Source organism: Phycodurus eques, chromosome 13 (assembly GCF_024500275.1).
Source record: "Phycodurus eques isolate BA_2022a chromosome 13, UOR_Pequ_1.1, whole genome shotgun sequence".
In the NCBI taxonomy this organism is placed as follows: domain Eukaryota; kingdom Metazoa; phylum Chordata; class Actinopteri; order Syngnathiformes; family Syngnathidae; genus Phycodurus; species Phycodurus eques.
Window position 1 is genome coordinate 14,481,967 of NC_084537.1, and position 18,125 is coordinate 14,500,091.

General features: G+C 41.7%; 1 protein-coding gene across 2 annotated transcripts in view; it reads left to right on the forward strand.

Moving 5' to 3' along the window:
• LOC133412097 (neurocan core protein-like) overlaps positions 1 to 18,125 on the forward strand; it is a 43,084-nt gene that overhangs the window by 15,162 nt on the left and 9,797 nt on the right. For both annotated transcript variants that reach the window (XM_061695154.1, XM_061695155.1), the window contains exons 7-13: positions 2,082 to 2,366; positions 5,283 to 5,408; positions 6,950 to 7,030; positions 7,104 to 7,252; positions 7,431 to 7,599; positions 9,505 to 10,530; positions 16,445 to 16,555. In XM_061695154.1, coding sequence (XP_061551138.1) covers positions 2,082 to 2,366; positions 5,283 to 5,408; positions 6,950 to 7,030; positions 7,104 to 7,252; positions 7,431 to 7,599; positions 9,505 to 10,530; positions 16,445 to 16,555 — 1,947 coding nt within the window. The remainder of the gene's footprint in view (positions 1 to 2,081; positions 2,367 to 5,282; positions 5,409 to 6,949; positions 7,031 to 7,103; positions 7,253 to 7,430; positions 7,600 to 9,504; positions 10,531 to 16,444; positions 16,556 to 18,125) is intronic.

Genomic DNA, 18,125 nt, shown 5'->3' on the forward strand with positions numbered 1-18,125 from the left:
CACAACCAGAATGAATGAAAACTGCATGCAACAAAAGTAAATTGGTTTTAGGTTGACCCTTTATCCAATGGTATTTTTTTAAATGGGTTTTTACAGTATACTTATTTCTTATAACGCCTTCGCATGTGGGAAAGGAGAGCCTTAATTGCCAATACACTTTTCAGTCATTTATTGAACACACTCAGAGCACACTCACACAGAAGCTGCTGTCAGCCACACCCACATGCCACACTCACCGACCTCATCGGCCACCCCACCAGGCCCCGCCTTTTAAAGGCACATACATGTACACAGACGCTACAAGTCGAACAGTATTTTCTAAATATTTTGGGCCTGATTTACAATGATCCCAAATAGCGGGCACTAAATTTCATATTCACTGACTCTAACAGATTCCACATTAGAAACAGGTGTAAAAGTGGTAGAGACCGCCGTATTTAAAAAAGGGCTTTGCGCTTCAGATCGCGCTGGTGCTTTTTACCTTGGAACATTTGGAAGAGTACCGCAAGCACAAAAATGAAGTTTGAATTGATGGTATTGCAAGTGTTAGTGGAAGAGGCAAAACAACATGTCAATGCGTTACAGAAAAGTTATCGATCACTGCCATAATTTTGGGGGAACCAGCGACTGCATAAAAGCCATGCTTTATTATATTTAACTCCCGAGTGCATGACAATTGCGTGCATAGGTTTATATGCATCCTGCGTAACATTACATTTAAAATTCGGGACAACACACCCGAAAAATTGTTCTGGGAGAGGCCACCATCAATTGGGTGCATTTCCCATGACCCGGACGCACGGAAATGCGGAGGTGAAAGGTATTTTGTCATAGGTGAGTTGGCATGACTCCTTCTTGTGACTGGCTCCAAGTCGTCCATCCATCCATCCATTTTCTGTACCGCTTGTCCTCACGAGGGTCACGGGCGTGCTGGAGGCTAGCCCAGCTACCTTTGGGCGAGCGGCAGGGTACACCCTGAAGTGGTCGCCAGCAAATCGCAGGGCACATATAAACAAACAACCATTCGCACGCACATTCACACCTACGGGCAATTTAGTGTCTTCAATTAACCTACCATGCATGTTTTTGGGATGTGGGAGGAAACCCGAGGACCTGGAGAAAACCCACGCAGGCACAGGGAGAACATGCAAACTCCACACAGCCGGGGCCGGGATTTAAACCCCGGTCCTCAGCACTGTGAGCCAGACGTGCTAACCAGTAGGTCACCGTGCCGCCGGTTCAAGTCAGCCCTTCAAAATTACTTTGACTATACTTGTGTGCTATGTCGTGATAATTTTTGTTCCCGGCATTTCAGAAATGTTTACATGAGGAGAAAGTCTGTGGTGGCACAGCTCTGTGTAGTGGTTTGACTTTCCGACTTTACGACACAAAATCAGCCACCGTAATTCACCACTTGCCTGCGCTAAATTATCCCATTTGCCTATAGTCATCCCACGGCAGGAAAATTGAACTGCGCAGCATTTTAGAGCATTTGGCATACACAATCCTGGTTGCGCAAACCTTGAGGATATCAGGTCCTTTACACTTTCACTTTTCTGTGTGTGTTCAAATGCCTTTACAATGTTTTTAAGAATTATTTGTGATAAGTTTAAATGTGTTCAAAGTTTTTGGGAGCGGTCAAACGATATATATAAGAAACAGTTTTTTTTTTTCTCTCCATGTTTTTGGCTTTTCACCTATTGTGGGTGTATCTGGAATGTATCCCCTGCAATAAACTGTGGTTCACTGTATTTATTTCATCAGTAAGATATGACTAAATGTCTGTCCACAATCTATCCAAAAGTCCAACTCACATGAGCAAACCACATGACTGCAGTGGTGACATTCAGAAAGTGTGTTTATTTTTAGTCAATGCACACCTTCCTGCTACTGCGGCGCTTGCTGTTCAACGTGCTGCTAAAAATAATCCACTATTTGTGCCTCAACAGGGACAATTGGTAAAAAAGTATAAGAAACATGTTTTTCTTCCCCCCTTACTGTGTCAAACCTTTTGAATGCAGGTATTAAATGAGCTCCTGTCTAGTGTCGATCTGTCTTTCTGTTCTATTTCCGGCCTGTAGGCGAAGTGTTTCACGCCTCGGTTCCTGGCAGGTTGTCTCTGTCTTCAGCATCAGACCGATGCGTGTCCCTGGGGGGCCAGCTGGCCACTATGGGGCAGCTTTATCTGGCATGGAAGGCCGGCCTGGATAGCTGCGCCCCGGGTTGGCTCTCCGACGGCAGCGTCCGCTACCCGGTCAGCCTCCCTCGCCTGGACTGCGGAGGGAACAAGCCTGGAGTCCACACTGTCACGCCAAACATCACAAGTGACAACATCACAGCGCTGTATGATGCATACTGCTACAGAGGTATTGTGGGAGGAGATAATCTGATTCATTTTAAAAGTACTTTTTCACAGCAGTCATTTTGACAGTGGACTCACCACCCACCACTTTTTCAGCTCCTTCTCGCTAGTAAAAAAAATAATAAAAACAAACAAACAAAAACTGCATCATTTGCACAATTCAATTCAATTTGATCAGTATTACCACACGATTGCACACTTTATATTGCAAATGACACAGTATGTTGTGTATGTATAAATGTATATATATATTTTTTGTACTAAAGTACTTAAAAAAAGTACTATACTGACTCCCGCTGTGTTCTTTATCATACTACAGTGGTGCCTTGAGATACGAGTGACCTGACTTACGAGTCTTTCGAGTTACAGTCATTTTTGTTGTTTTTTTGTTGTTGCTTTGACGAACACTGTATTGTGGCAGTGAACTCAACTCTACTCACTTCCCAACAAGCATAACGTGAACAATTCTTCAAAAAAGAATATTCAAGCAGTTTAATGACCCTCCCAGTTGAAGTTTACTGTCAAACTAAATATAAAAAAGAGAATTACATGTTGTGTATTTAAAACAATTATATACTGTAGCTTTGCCATTAAAAAAATCTGTTTAGCTTAATGCTAACAAACAGGTTAGCGAATAGCATTGATGTCCTGTAAAACCTTTTAAGCAACGTATATTTGAACACAAATGGCAGAGAAACACATGTAGATGGGTAACTTAACAATACTCATAGGCTGTGTTCAATGAACGAAAGTTCATAAACTAGTTAACATTTTGAGGAACGTGAACTGAACTTAGTTCATTTCTGCCTGATGAACGTAATTGAGAACGCGTTCATTCTGGCATTAAACAACGATTTTCCAACAAAAGTTCATTTTCATTCAAGAGTGCCAGGTGTTGCTAGGGACCTCCAGGACAACACCAGTCTGAACTAATTATATACGAGCCTTCATGTCGGGGGATAAACGCAACCGATTCAGTGCAGCCACGTCCGCCATTCAGGCATGTACGTCGCAGCTGCGTGAGAATGCAAGGTGCATTCAGGGACACTGCGTAAATGGGAGGGTGCGTAAATGGGAGGGAAAGTGTTCTTCGGTGGTTAAAAAATACAGTACATATTTGTAAAGATTGGTTAGTAGTTAAATTATTATTTGTATCAGAATGCTTTAGTTAAAACTGTACAATCACACTGTCATTATATGGAATTTATTTTGTTTGTAATATAAAAATAGAGATCTTCTTAATAGGCGGCACGGTGAACAACTGGTTAGAGCGTCAGCCTCACAGTTCTGAGGTGCGGGGTTCAATCCCCATCCCCGCCTGTGTGGAGTTTGCATGTTCTCCCCGTGCCTGCGTGGGTTTTCTCCGGGCACTCCGGTTTCCTCCCACGTCCCAAAAACATGTTGGAAACAATTGGAGACTCTAAATTGCCCGTAGGCATGACTGTGAGTGCGAATGGTTGTTTGTTTCTATGTGCCCTGCGATTGGCTGGCAACCAGTTCAGGGTGTACCCCGCCTCCTGCCCGATGACAGCTGCGATCGGCTCCAGCACGCCCGCGACCCTAGTGAAGAGAAGCGGCTCAGAAAATGGATGGATGGATGTTCTTAATGTAGTCAGCAAGAGCTGCAAGGAATGCAAAGTTACCAATTTTCTTTCACCGTCGTTCCTGTCATACTGTGTTGCTGGTTTTTGTTTGCACATTAAGGATAAAAGTCTTGTTTTTGTTTTAATTCCTCAATTAAAATAAGACCAAGTTTTTCCTCATGTTTTCAGATTGTAGGGTGAAAGCTGCAGCTGGCTACTAATGTGGACTGAATGGGTGGGAGCAATGGTAAAATGAAATACCAGTACTTTAAGGGGAATAGCCCATCAGCAACATATTGAGAAAAAACAAAAAAGAACCATGAACCTGTTCATTTTTAACATGTTGAACTTACTTGAGAATTATGAACTCAACTCGTTCATTTTTGGAACAGTGAACTGAACTTTGAACTAGTTCACGTAGAAAATGAACTTTTCCAACACTGCTCATAGGCATATATGCTTAAACCTTGACTAATATTACTGCGGGTTACAGAGAAGTGACCATCTTCAAGCTGCCCTGTATATGCGGATGTTTTTATCATACTGCCCCCAGGTGGCCAAGGTGCATACTCCAGAAGGAGCAGAACAATATCTATTGAATTGATGTAAAAAATGTGGCAGAAGCTGTTTAATTGTTTACATTCTATTTAATTACCACTTCTGTAGGTTTTTATTATGCACAATATTATAGAATTAGATTTTTATTTTTCAAAAACACAACACATTTTTGGGGGGGCTGTAACTGACTAAAGGTGTTTCGATTGATTTCAATGGGGAAATATGATTATAGTGTTTTTACCGAGTGTTTTTACGAAAAGCTGTATCTCAAGGCACCCCTTCACACTTTACATTTAATACAATTGGTAATAGTAACAATTAGTTAATGTTCTGTAGATGAATTAAAAACTTAAAAATAATTAAGATATGATCATTGCTAAAACAATAAATTGAAGGAGGACCCAAAACCTTCGGACAGTACTGCAGTTGTGCGTTGTTTGAGCGATTAGCTGCTGACATAAGCTATTCAATGACGAGGAAAATAATAAGTAGGTAGTTTTAAATGTCCTTGACAGTCCAAAAGCCTTCACTCTAAGCAGGCTTGGAGGCTGTGGAAGCCTTGAATTCTGTCTGTAATAACAATGACAGTACATGCCACAGCCAGTGTTGTAGCTATGGCAACAATTGATCCTGAGCTAGATCTTTACACTGTCATGCAACTGTGAAATAGCTGGATTGACACAAACAGAGGAAGGATTTACTTCAGCAGGTTTTTATGCTCTATATTGGCTGAAAATCTTACAGTGAGTTGTCATTTTTTAAAATCTTTAATTCTGTAGGTAAAGTGGAGAACACAGACGCCATCTCTCAGATCTACACTTCCCTGTGGAAGCCCTGGAGCTACCTCACAGACTCCAGTACCGCATCTGCAGCAACAAAGAGCCCACCAACCATTACTGCTAGAGGTTTAATATTTGTTCCTTATCACATCTTTAACAGCTGATTCATCAATTCATCAAATGCAGATTTAAGAGATTTTTTGCACATACATTACCAGTCAAAAGTTTGCAGAAAGCTTCTCATTTACAAGCATAAGAAGGTGTGTCCAAACTTTTGCCTGGTTATGTAGATCAATGTAGGATTGGTGAAAAGTAATGAAGTACAAATACTTTGTTTCTGTATTTAAGTTGATCTTTAGGGTATTGGTCCTTACTTTGTCAAAATAGGCCTGCTACTTTTTTCAACCTCTGTGGATGACGACATAATGTAAAAATTACATAAATAGAGAGAGGTAGTCAACTGTGGAGGAGATCTTGATTGACTGAGATCTTGGGGACTGATAAGGTGGGAAATAAAAGAACAACATGGAGGAACGTGAACCAGGGAGCATTGACAACTCTGAAAACTGATACAGAGAAGTAACATTCCCCATCCACGGCCTTATTTAAGTCAATTGTTTGATTTTCAAAACTACCCGCTTTCATCAAATCTGAGAAAACAACAACTTTTTTTTCCCACTTATCATTAGCTAATTTATATTTTTTTAGCAAAGCTATGGTAACATATTTTTTATTCTTCTCAGTACAATACAAGTCCCATGTAAGTTGATAAAAGAGGGAAATTATTTTGTGTGCAGAGGTTTTTTTTCATTGTGCCAAGTTTTCAAAAGGATATTGTACTCTAAATGACAGCAAAAAGAAAATCGTTTTTATTTATTGCTTTTGTTCTTAAAGTCCAGATAAAGAAAAAATATAGTATATGTCTTCTAAATTTGACACACCACAGAGAAGAGTTGTTACCAAGCCTGCCAAATTTCAATGATTAAAAAAATTGCCAAATATATCAAATGGGGCTTCAAAATCGTGAAAAATCAAGTTGTTGCCGTCACTCTCAAACGCTGTTGCCGTGTCTTCTGAATGCATAATGACACGCCCCCTGATAAATGGATGCTTCTTTAGCTGGCATCTTTCTTATGCGTACACATCCCTACTACATGTTTGAGCTGCGAAAATACTCTATATCCCCTTTGCTGGAATGTATATTTTTTTAACACGGCGAGAACGAGGCACTCTAAAATGGCCTCACCAATGCTAAGCCCCCATCCACACACTGGCTGTCACATCCGACTACGCACACTTACGACCAACAATGAGGCGCTCTAAAGTGTCCATGCTAGTGAACTAAAAAGCGGAAAACTGAAACGGGGAAAAACATTTTGAACAATATATGTCCACAATTCAGCGCTACAGTACTGTACGTATTTTTCAATGTTTGCACATTTTCAGCAATTATCTTTAAACATGGATAATATATTTAGAAAGAAATCTCTTAAACAAATTTCCCACTTTGCTTAAGTACAGGAGTTGAATCAATACCAGTCTTTTTGCACAAGTATCTGTTGTTCTCTTTAAGTACAGTGCGAGTACATTTGCATTATGTGTGTATGAAATGTTGCTTTTTGTATAATCTGATTGTGATTACTTTTTGTCACCTCTGGGATCCTCAGGTGATAGTGACCATTCTCCGTCCAACTGGACCGGACTGGTAGACCTTGAGGAGGAGGAGTCCCTTCTTGGAATCAATGCTTGTAAGCCCACTTGAAGACATCTTGCTCGCACTGATGCTCAAACCATTTGGATAAATACATACTGTGTTCCCAGCTTCAGACCCGTGGTCCACAGAGTCTTCAGAGTCATATGTAAGCCTTCGGGTATTTCCGGGCCAAAGCATCGACTGGGGAGAACCATTTCAGCCCGACTCAACTGAGTTTCTCCGACCTTCTGTTTTTCCAACTCCTGCTGAGAAGAAGGTCAGTCTTTTATTCACGCCTTCTGAGTATCGACATTTGATTACATTTCTTTGTTCTGCTATGAGGATAAATAACAATAGATTAGATTAGACCGATGATTCTCAAAGTCCAGCTAGTGGTACCAATTGAAATTGAAATTGGAAGTAAAGCTTCATTTGTGAATATGAACTGAATTCAGGTCATCTCAGGAATTGTCAAATCCTTTTGGAAGCCTTGGAACTACCTAGTCGGAACTGGTGTTGGTGGTGAGGAAACAACTGGAACGCCCAAGGGAGCGGTGGGTGAAGAAGATGTGAATAATAAGACGAAGCAGGATGAAGAAAATTTGACCAGTACAGCCTTACCAGGTAGGTACTTTGATGTTTAGTTTATGCCTTTGTGGCTTCAAGTAATACATTTTCCAAGCACATTAACTGTAATAATAAGATAAGTGTTTTAGGTAAAGACATAAGCATAATCCATCCATCCATTTTCTGAGCCGCTTATCCTCACTAGGGTCGCGGGAGTGCTGGAGCCTATCCCAGCTATCTTCGGGCAGGAGGCGGGGTACACCCTGGACTGGTTGCCAGCCAATCGCAGGGCACACATAAACAAACAACCATTCACACTCACATTCACACCTACGGGCAATTTAGAGTCTTCAATTAATCTACCACGCATGTTTTTGGGATGTGGGAGGAAACCGGAGTGCCCGGAGAAAACCCACGCAGGCACGGGGAGAACATACAAACTCCACACAGGCGGGGCCGGGGATTGAACCCCGGTCCTCAGAAGTGTGAGGCTGACGCTCTAACCAGTCGTACACTGTGCCGCCCATAAGCATAATAAAAATGGAAATTAATAATTCAGAACAGAGTAAGGTCTTTTGCTTTAGATTATGCAAAGAACACATGAAGCCCTTATTGTTATCAATCATCTGTGGTTTGCCTGTTTCAAATGTCAAAATAGGTTCAGGGGTGAAATACAGTAATGAGTGGTGTATATTTTAACAATATTGTTATGTTTTGGGATTATGTTTTAGGATCACAGTTGTGTTTAATGTGCAAAAGAACGAATACAGAGAAATGTACCGGAGTTTATCGAAAAATTAATAAATAAAATCCTCTTGGCTGGCGCTGTTCTTGTCATTTCTGTAAATGTCTTTCTCAAGGTGGCAATTAGGGAAAGTTAATATTAGCTATTCCCAACATTATTTTGTGTGGAGAACATCTTCTTTTAAACTGAAAGCTGGCAGTTCACAGAGAAATTGTATCATTATCTTCTTTGTTTGCATTTTGTCAGGTCTGGATGGCTGAACATATTCAAAATGTTTAAGTGGGATATGATTACAAATAAAATCCTTTCTGAGATTTTCAATTCAAATCTGAAGAAACCTGTAAGGCTTTTGTCTCATTCTTTGTGTTTCTCATTGCAGAGAGCTTTTGGGTCTTTCCACGATTGTGGAACCTTGCGGTGTTCAAAGTTATTTTGTGTACTTCAACACAACCTTTCCCTGTGAGAAACACAATTAATATTTTTCCGGCAGGCCAGCAGTATCCCCCCCCAAAAAAAGGTTGTTTTACATTGCAGGTATTCTTTGTGGACTACTTCAGGTGTAATAGTGCCATAGACTTACTCCATTGACTTGACGCTTTCGGGATTTTTATCTGGCTGACTTTTTGCTGGCACGGACCCCAACCTGGGCCAGATAAATTTGGGGTCCTGCCCCATTCTCTGCGTCCAACAATTTAATTCAAATGCTTAAATCAAAATACAGTAAGTAAATTTAGTGGAGAAAATAAATCAAACCCCAACAGGAAAAAGAGGCTGGAGTCCGAGCTGGATTTTATTCTTGAAGGTATGTCCATCTCGGAAAGACTAGAAAAACATGGGCTTATATGCAAAAATTAGGAACAAGCCCCTTTCTGACCATATTTGGCCAAACCTGTCTTAATTTGTCTGGAACTCAGGACTGTGTGGACGATTTTAATTCATATTTTACATGTTTACTGAGGCACCATAGAGCCAATATAACATCCCAAATACTAGAAAAAGTTGGTTTGGTAAAATATGGCACCTTTAATAATGTCCTAAGTATTACTGATTGTGTGGGTCACTTGTTTTTACTGGTAACCTGTCTAGACTTTGATGTTTGTGTTTTTATTTAATGGTGTCACACTTCCTTTAGTTTAACACTTCTTTGAGTTGCCTCTGTTCTTCTTCTGCCACAGTTCTTAAGTTCCTCTTTTCTTGACCCTCCTGACCATCTGCAGGTTCCTTTTCTTGGGGAAGTTCAGTTTCCATTGGTGCCTCACAGGATGATGCAACCTCAGCCAACGAAGAATCATCCACTCCTCTGACATCTTTTTCTACTGCCTCCAATACTTCCTTAACTACCGAGGCAACCATCAATGAGGAAAGTCCACAGAGGCGTCTGTCCACTACCTCCACCCTGGCCACTGAAACCACTTCATCTAGCGGGGAAACCTGGGTCCGCGTAGATGTCGAGACCACAACCCAGTCCAGTGACAAGAAGGAGGTTACGGTGACGTCCCGAGCCAGCTCCAGAGGTGGACGAGGTAGGGGGAAGAAGAACAGAGGGGAGGAAAAGAACAGAGGAGAAGACAAGGGAAGAGGTGATGATGAAGGAAGTGGTGAGATTACAGCTGCGGAGGCCAAAGGTGAGATTCAAGTCTCGCGACGCCCAGTCGGAACCAGTAAACCAAGAGAAAGGTCCAGGTCTAGAGAAAGAGGTCACAGGAAAGGACAGACCACTACCACCACGACCACCAGTCCTACCACCACTCCTGACCTCATTGCGATGTCCTCCTCATCTCCGATTTTTTACCCCAAACTCCTGTCCACCATTTCGACTGAAACCCAATCCCCATCTGTCCAAGATGACATGGAGCCCTCCGCTTCTTCATCCCCAAGCTCATCATCCACTATTTCATCCTTTTCAACGTCAACCGCAACTCTCACCCCGTCTCCATCTCCATCCCAGTCGGCACCATTTTTCTCCCCTTCAGCAGCATCATCTCCAGCGACAACGGTTGAATCAGAAGGCCCTCCTCAGTTTCCCCCGTCAGACAACCAGAACAGCTCCGCTAACCCCGTGGCACTGCTAGACTGGGTGCCAGTTGAGAGCGTGCCGGTTCTGAACGTCTCTCTGGATTCTCCTCCAGAAGAGGAGGAGCCCGCCTGGTCCCAGACTGTGGGCTCAGGGTCCCCGTTACCGGGCAACATGGAGGAGGAGAGCAGCAGGTTCAATGTCAGCACCGTCACTCTGGTCCCAGCTGGTGAGCACTGATGTCCTGCTTTAATTCCATCTCCTTATTATTATTATCTCAATTGACCTAACCTTTTGCAATGATGCATGTTTTAATATACTGGACATTACGTTTTTAATTAATGGTTTATTGAACAGGGACAATGCTCATAATAAACATTGCTGTGAAAGGGCCAGATTTTCTGTCTGTCGTCCCTGGATAAATGTTCAAGAGTCATCCTAAAAAAACAGAATATAAACAGAAGATAAAATTGAAATTACTGTACAAGGTTATTCAACATTGTTAAACATGCAGAACAATTATAAAAAGAATCCTACATTCACAGGTACTATTCAAATCATGTAACATTCAGGCGCAAAATACAAAACAAACAAATAAAAGGGATATTCATCCTAGAACTATGGTCTGAAAGAGCCTCACTGAAGCATACAAAGCAGAAGCAGAGGCACAGGCATAAAAAACATTCATAGTACATAAAATACAGTACATACATCATAAATGTTTAATCAGATAGTTTAATACACATCTTTGTATAATTTTTTTAGAATTCAAAATAGCCACTCTTGAATTTAATCATTTTACAAACGCATATACGGAATATGGAAATTATATGGGAATGGTCTGTTTCTCTCTTGCTGTGCAATTATGACGAATGCTTACATTTAGGTCAAGATTATTGCTCTAGCATTTATTTAAGAAACAGTCAATCATCAGATTGCGAAAATAATTGTAATAATTTGTCCTTAATGAAGCATATCTGCTCGTTATTAGTGAGCGTGGACTAGTTGGTAACTGTGGGTAGCAAAAGGCCGGATATTAGATGCTTGTTTGACAAAGTCAACTCTACTTTCTTCTGTTGGAAGATGGTTTATATTTATTTATTTTAAAGGGAGAGTATTGTGGGGGAAAACAAGTTGGGTTCTCTAGAGCGCTTGACAATCCATCAAGTGTGATGATTCGGGTTGGACTGAGGCATTCGGTATTTTTTGTGAGCTGCTTTTTTTTAACCGAAAATCTGTCTCTCAGCAAGCTTTTCTGATTTTGGCCCGTAAAAGACAAAAAGTAAGTAGAGCTGCAGTGTTGTTGGGTGCCCAGATCAGCATTAGCTTACAGTGCCATCAGCATTGATTTATGATAATCAGCAGATGTGGAGATGTTGTCTGCTGCATGCGCCACATGCCTCATCGACACACTAATTGGGAAAGTGTAATTCGGCGGCTTGGTGATGAGGTGCCGCTTCGTGTTTTAACACCAGTCCGGAGTGATAGTCTGTGTGAATGATCTGCAACCATTTCAAGGTTCATCTGATTACGCGTAGAAGAGTAAATAATGTAGCTGTTGATTGTTTTGCTGCCAAATAATGAACCTCACACGGTCGCCTCCTGAAGGCAGATGGTCTAGCTATCAAACATGACTTGTCCCTGATGAGCAATGATATGTGTGTGTGTGTGTGTACCTAATGTGGGAATCATCAATATGTGAGTAGGTCAATGAGGCAAAAAGGTAATAAATAGGAATTTATGGTAATGGCCCTCATCTGTAATTGTTATGACCAGCTATAAATTCAAAATAAAATTCCGGTTCCAGGGTTTATCTCTGAAGATTGCCTTTTCATTTCCTCCCTGTCACCACTTCATAGCTTCAAAATAATAAAGTGTTAACCCGTGGCTGTATTCTCATCAAAAAGGGTGAGACCACCTTCCCGTCATTGTAGACAATCTGCTGATTAAGTCTGTATCTCAGCGGAGCTGCCGGCTGGCTTTTCCACTTAATTTTTACTTGATAATGAGCACGCTGGTCGGAAACACCCTATCACCTGCCAGTTTAAATCCTCATGGGGCATGGCGACATCCTACATTTCTATGGTGATTACTTCGTACCTCTGCTGCGAGTATGTCAAAGCTACCAACTGGCGGTAAGAGGGGAGAACAGCTGTAAATCGCATCGACGAGCGAGCCCTCGGGGAGAGAGACCGACTGTGGCTGCTTGTGGTCGGGATGAAGGTTGATTGATTGAGCGGGATCCCCCATAGATATGCAGGCAGAGGGCCGTAAACACACAAACGCTGATATCTTAACCACACAAATTCAAGATGGGGATGGATGAGCTTGCAAGGGAGCGGGGAAGGGTAATGGCTTTCCTCGAACCCTGGTTGTTGGGGTGCAGGTTGTGTTTGCTCATCGTCACTTCATCAGTCAGTTGCTTGATGGCAGGGGGTGGAGAAAACAACAGCGATCAAGAGGCATGACGAGGCAAACAAAACGCTGGTAATAATTTTTTTGGGGGTGAGGGTGGGCACAGAGGGGGACAAGCACCTTTTCGATTGGCTGATAGGCTAAGTGCTGCATTCACTTGACCTAGGTGCAGTTGAAATCCTACGACTGTATAAACATCACACTACAGGTTCAGTACATTTTGCTATCCAATGTGAAAAACAATACTGACTTTTTAAAATAACCGCATTTCCTGTTTGTTTGTAATGAAGACCCAGAATTCAGGTTAAGAAACTCTATTGACAGATCTCCAGCAAAAGCGAGACAATAATAAAATAAATAACAATGAATTAACATCAGTAAACAATAAACAAGAGCAAAATCAGCACCCGATTCCTCTTCTGACAGCCTGCAAAAGGGGGGACTAGGAGCACATCCCTTAGATATCAACGTTATCGTAGGGATTTTTATTCTAGTAGTACTAGCCTGTGATAATCACAGCAAGCTGGTCGATTTACCTGAAATACAAGTGTAAAGCCGGCAGTCGGGATATGGGCTTCTGGCACACTCGGTTTGTAACTTCATTACCTGTGACAACATTGTCATGTTCTGCCAATGTAATTGAAATGATAGCTTACCTGAAAGATGCTGGTGCCGCTACGCTCAAAGACTGGTAAGTTCCCAAACAGCAGCAGGGCGGGATTGGCCAGCCGAGTCGACACAAAACCGACCTTGCTGAGACGTTTAGTGGAGCTGGGAAAATTAAACACTTTTTGGCAGTTGCTTGTCAGACATTAACACATTTTCTGCACTACTGTATTACATTTCTGCACTCTATTAGGACAACTAAATGTGAAGCAAAACTACTACTGGGCATTTTGGTGCTACTAGTAGGGTCAAGGAGGCTACTAGTGCACATGCCTACTCGGAGGGCCTTGTCGTGTTACGAGTGCAACGCAGTCATTTACTACTAAGATTTAACTGGTTACTATTAAGCCAAAAGTGGCACTAGCAGCGGGAGGGGGGGAAAAAAAGGAAAAAGGTTACTCATAAGACACTGTTGTTCTACACATATGTTGAATTGTCTTACTAGTGAGGACAAAGAGCATAGTAGTACATTGACCTTAAGCTGGACATTAAGGATGTCAAATAAATGCTGAAACGGCTTTCCGTATGTCTGATGTAATGGTCGGCATGTGGCTTACACACACACACACACATATCCAGTCAATACAGTTCCATGTAAAATGAGTGGACGAATGCCTTAGGGATCACATTTGTCCTTTGTGTATGAATCTATTAGTCTTGTTGTTTGTGTCTGTGGTGTCAGATGCTGCGCAGACCAGAGGACAGTTCAGTCTGTCAGCTCCTCCAGCACACACTATTGGTTTTTCTGCACCACTCACTTTAATGAACAGCCAATCGCGCAAGGTTTATCTTTACAAAGCACACGCTCATAGCTCAGCTTGCCATGTCACTTGATATTTGCCCAGGTGTGCCTTGACCTTGACCGATGTAGAGGGGTTGCAACTCTTGGGCCGGATTGGTGTACTTTAAATTAAATTCAATGAATGAATGCACTTAGCACTGACTTCAATTGGGAGAATAAAGTACTAGTATGTAGAAGTCCTTTCTTTATAATAGTATTGTTGAAGCAAATCACTCTGCAGTGGGCATTGCATTGTGGGATTTGGCAGCCATTATAGGCAAAAAACAAAGTTCCAAGCCTTCCGCGGCCATGCCAAGACTGTTTGTAAACCAAAAATTGTGTGTAACCTGAGGTAATTTTTCTTTTAAAAAAATTGTACAGAAGCGGAATTGTTCATAAACCGGGTCGTTGGTAAAGCGAGCTTCCACTGTCCAAGTAAACTGAGTTACAAGCTCAGTCATGGAACGAATAAAACTCAGAAGTCAAAGTACCACTGTAAAGTAGAAACCACCTTTTTGCAGTTCACTATTTACAAATTCACTTTTGGGCATTTTGTTGTTGTTGTTGTTGTGGAACCTATCCTTAGCTTTTATGCTCTTTCTAAAACACTGCACCAAGATGGCACCAAACCCCTGGCTAATAGGAAAGTAGTAGTTGGTTCAAGGAAGTATTTTGAAGTCATACATCTCGCCTGACAGAGTTCGTCATATGTTGGGGAGGAGCTAAGTTTAGCCCGGGTTGTTAGCGGAGAGCTGCAAGTGTATTAGTTTGCTCTGCAGAGTGGCTATTAAAAAGAATGCAATTATTCCTGAGGCAGTTCATCTGTAAACCATTTCTTTTTAAGCGTATATTAAAATGTTTGGAATCATATTTTGTGGTATATTTTTGGATTAATCTATTAATATAGGCAATTTTAACCATTTTAGGGTGAGCGTAAATTATTCATGTTTTTTTTTTTGCATATTTCACAGGGGTCTTTTGAGGATCTCACCGTCTTCTGGTGAGTTAGTGGCCTGGAGAACAATCATAGGCTAGTGATTGATTTTCACCCACTGCACGGTGCAAACAACACCACACAAGCCTTTGAATACACGTACACACTGTCAGCGATGACAGAACAAAGACTCCCAAAGCAGAGCTTCGCGACCAGAATAAACGGGTGGTGCTTTTCAAAGACCCATAGTCGCCATAATGAGCGGTCAAGGGGAGAAACACGTGGTGGTGCGTCAATTGATATGGAAATGTGTAATTGTGGAAACAGACCACACGCATGCACGCATTTAGCGGGTGAATGGCAGGGCCGACACATTCAGCGGGGGGGGGGTCTGCTCATTTCTGCCGAGGATGTCTAATGTCTGAAGTTCTCACGCTGCCCGCTACGCTCAGCCGAGCGAGCCGGGGCTTGCTTTCCATATGGTAACCATGACAACGGTGGCTGTGAGTGTTTGGCGAGGTTGAAGCGCTCTGGCTTCTGATCCCGGTGAAAGGAGGCGGAGTGCGAAATGAATATGAGTGTGAAGGAGTTGGTTTTGGCTGAGCTGCCATGATGGCTAATTAGCATTGCATGGCTGCGGGCAGGTTTATTGTTTTTGTTTTGTTTTGTTTTTTAAATATGTTCTATATCTGCCAAACTGCTGCTTGTTGTGAAGTGAGTTAAATTCACTGCCGGCATACAGAACTCATATCTAAAATTTTTGCTCGCAAGTCAAAGGAGAAACTCGTCCAAAAAACGGCTTGTATCTCGAACAACTCATGGGTTGGGTTACTTCTTTTTGAAGATTCTCTTATATCGGAACTATTTTGAAATTAGATTTTTTATAGTGTATTTGTTTTTATTTTTGTTCTTCAATTGCAATCAAGCAGGATTAAACCAAAATTACCAGGCTAATAGCCCATAAGGAACCATTTTTTTAAAACAGCCAGCAGAAAATGCTATTTGTAAAAATGGTTTGTTAATGGTAATAACAACGGAATAAAATGAGATAGTAGTATAAGAATTTCAGCTGAAACTATTTTACAAGTCACAAAAACAAATGTGTTTATTTTGAAATATACTCTAGGGGCAAAATTCTGAAATTCCAAGCATCTTAAGAGGTGACCTTTAAAAGGTTATGGAAAAAAATTAACACTTTTTTTGTTTACCCTCTTTTTTCATTACGACAAGATTATTCTCAATTGATTGGAATTATTCAGCCTCGGTAACCATTGTATCATCCCAGTTAAGTAGCAACCTCGACTCAAATTCCTAACCTCCCTCCCCATGTTGAATTGTTTGTTTTAGTGGAGCCCTGCGTGACAAACCCATGTCTGCATGGAGGCAAGTGCCTTCCTCAGGGAACAGGCTACAGCTGCTACTGCCCACAAGGGTACGCGGGGGAGAACTGCGAGATTGGTGAGTGATGCTTCCACATACACATGCATGTGCACGCACGCACACGCACAAACACACAGAGACACACACGCACACACACACACACACACACACACACACACGGCTCCGCACACCAGCATAATAAAGTCGACATTGCGTCAAGCGGTGCAGACTGACAGAAGGCGCTCCAGCAGCGCTCCAACGGCAGGTTAAAGACTTGGACGGTCTGTCTCGGGGTTCAATACAGAAGGGTGGGGTGCATCGGGTCAAACATCGGACTGACAGGCTGCCAAACTAGGATGATGTGATGCTCCCTCAAGGTCAAACTGCTGCAATCGCTCACTGACAAGGAATCTTACCCACAAACAAACATTAGAGCAGTTCATTGGCTGTGAACCAGACAAAACATTAGGTACTCCTACCCATTTATCGCATGGATACGTTCCAGACCTACCCACAATTTATTTTATTTACCCTTCACATACAGTTCAAACACATTGAAACTTATTTAAACATATCCAAACACGCTTTTAAAAAAAACTAATTGCAAATATAAAAAGGTCTGCAAAACTGTACGTATTGTAGTCTGTGTGCTGTTGAAAGGCTTTGGCGGCATCTTGCGGCATCTTGGTGTCAAGGAACTATGTTGAAGTGACTTGAGAGCTTCATTTAGACAAAGGTAGTGGTTTGACGCCATCTTGTGGCATTTTGGTGCCAGGGAACTATGTTGAAGTGAGTTGAGGAGCTTATTTTAGAAAAATAGTAGTGCTTTGGTGCCATCTTGTGGCATCTTGGTGCCAGGATATTACTGTATGTTGAAGGGAATTGAGGAGCTCACTTTAGACAAAAGTAGTGCTTTGCTGCCATCTTGTGGTATCCTTGTGTCAAGGAACTATGTTGAAGTGAATTGAGGAGCTTCTTGAGAAATATAGTGATTTGCTGCCATCTTGTGGTATCTTAGTGTTAAGGAACTGTGTTGAAGTGAGTTGAGGAGTTTCAATTAGACAAAAGTAGTGCTTTTACGTAATTGTGGGGGAACACTACTGTAAAAACCCTTAAAAAAACGATGACTTGAAAAAAGTGTTATAGTGGGGAGCACCGTAGCATCCAATACATCCGAGGTGGTTTCTAATACTATGCTGCTAGATCACTGAAATATTAGAAAGAGTATACGCCAGTATACAGTATACGCCACTGCGAACCACATCCATAAAAATAAACAAGGAGCATTAATTGCTATGTAAAAGTAGAATGCTTGATACAGGTCTTGTACTGGATGTAATCACATTGTGATGGTGTACTTGATGCTTTAGGGATGTTTGTGAGCCATAGTGAAGTCCCACATTAGACACCTGCACAGTCTGTGACACTGGGTATAAATCGGCTTGGTCTGCCTTTAAGGAGCAAACTGGAGTGTTTAATTGGTTCTCTTAAGGCACACTTGACTGATGAAGCAATCATTTCTCAAGGAAGTGAACATGAATGAATAAAATGAACCACAAGTGGCGACATCCTCACTGTCCCACTCACCTTATTTGCTAAGAACACCATTATGTTTGTGTTTGTTGTCAAGGATGGATGAATGATAAAT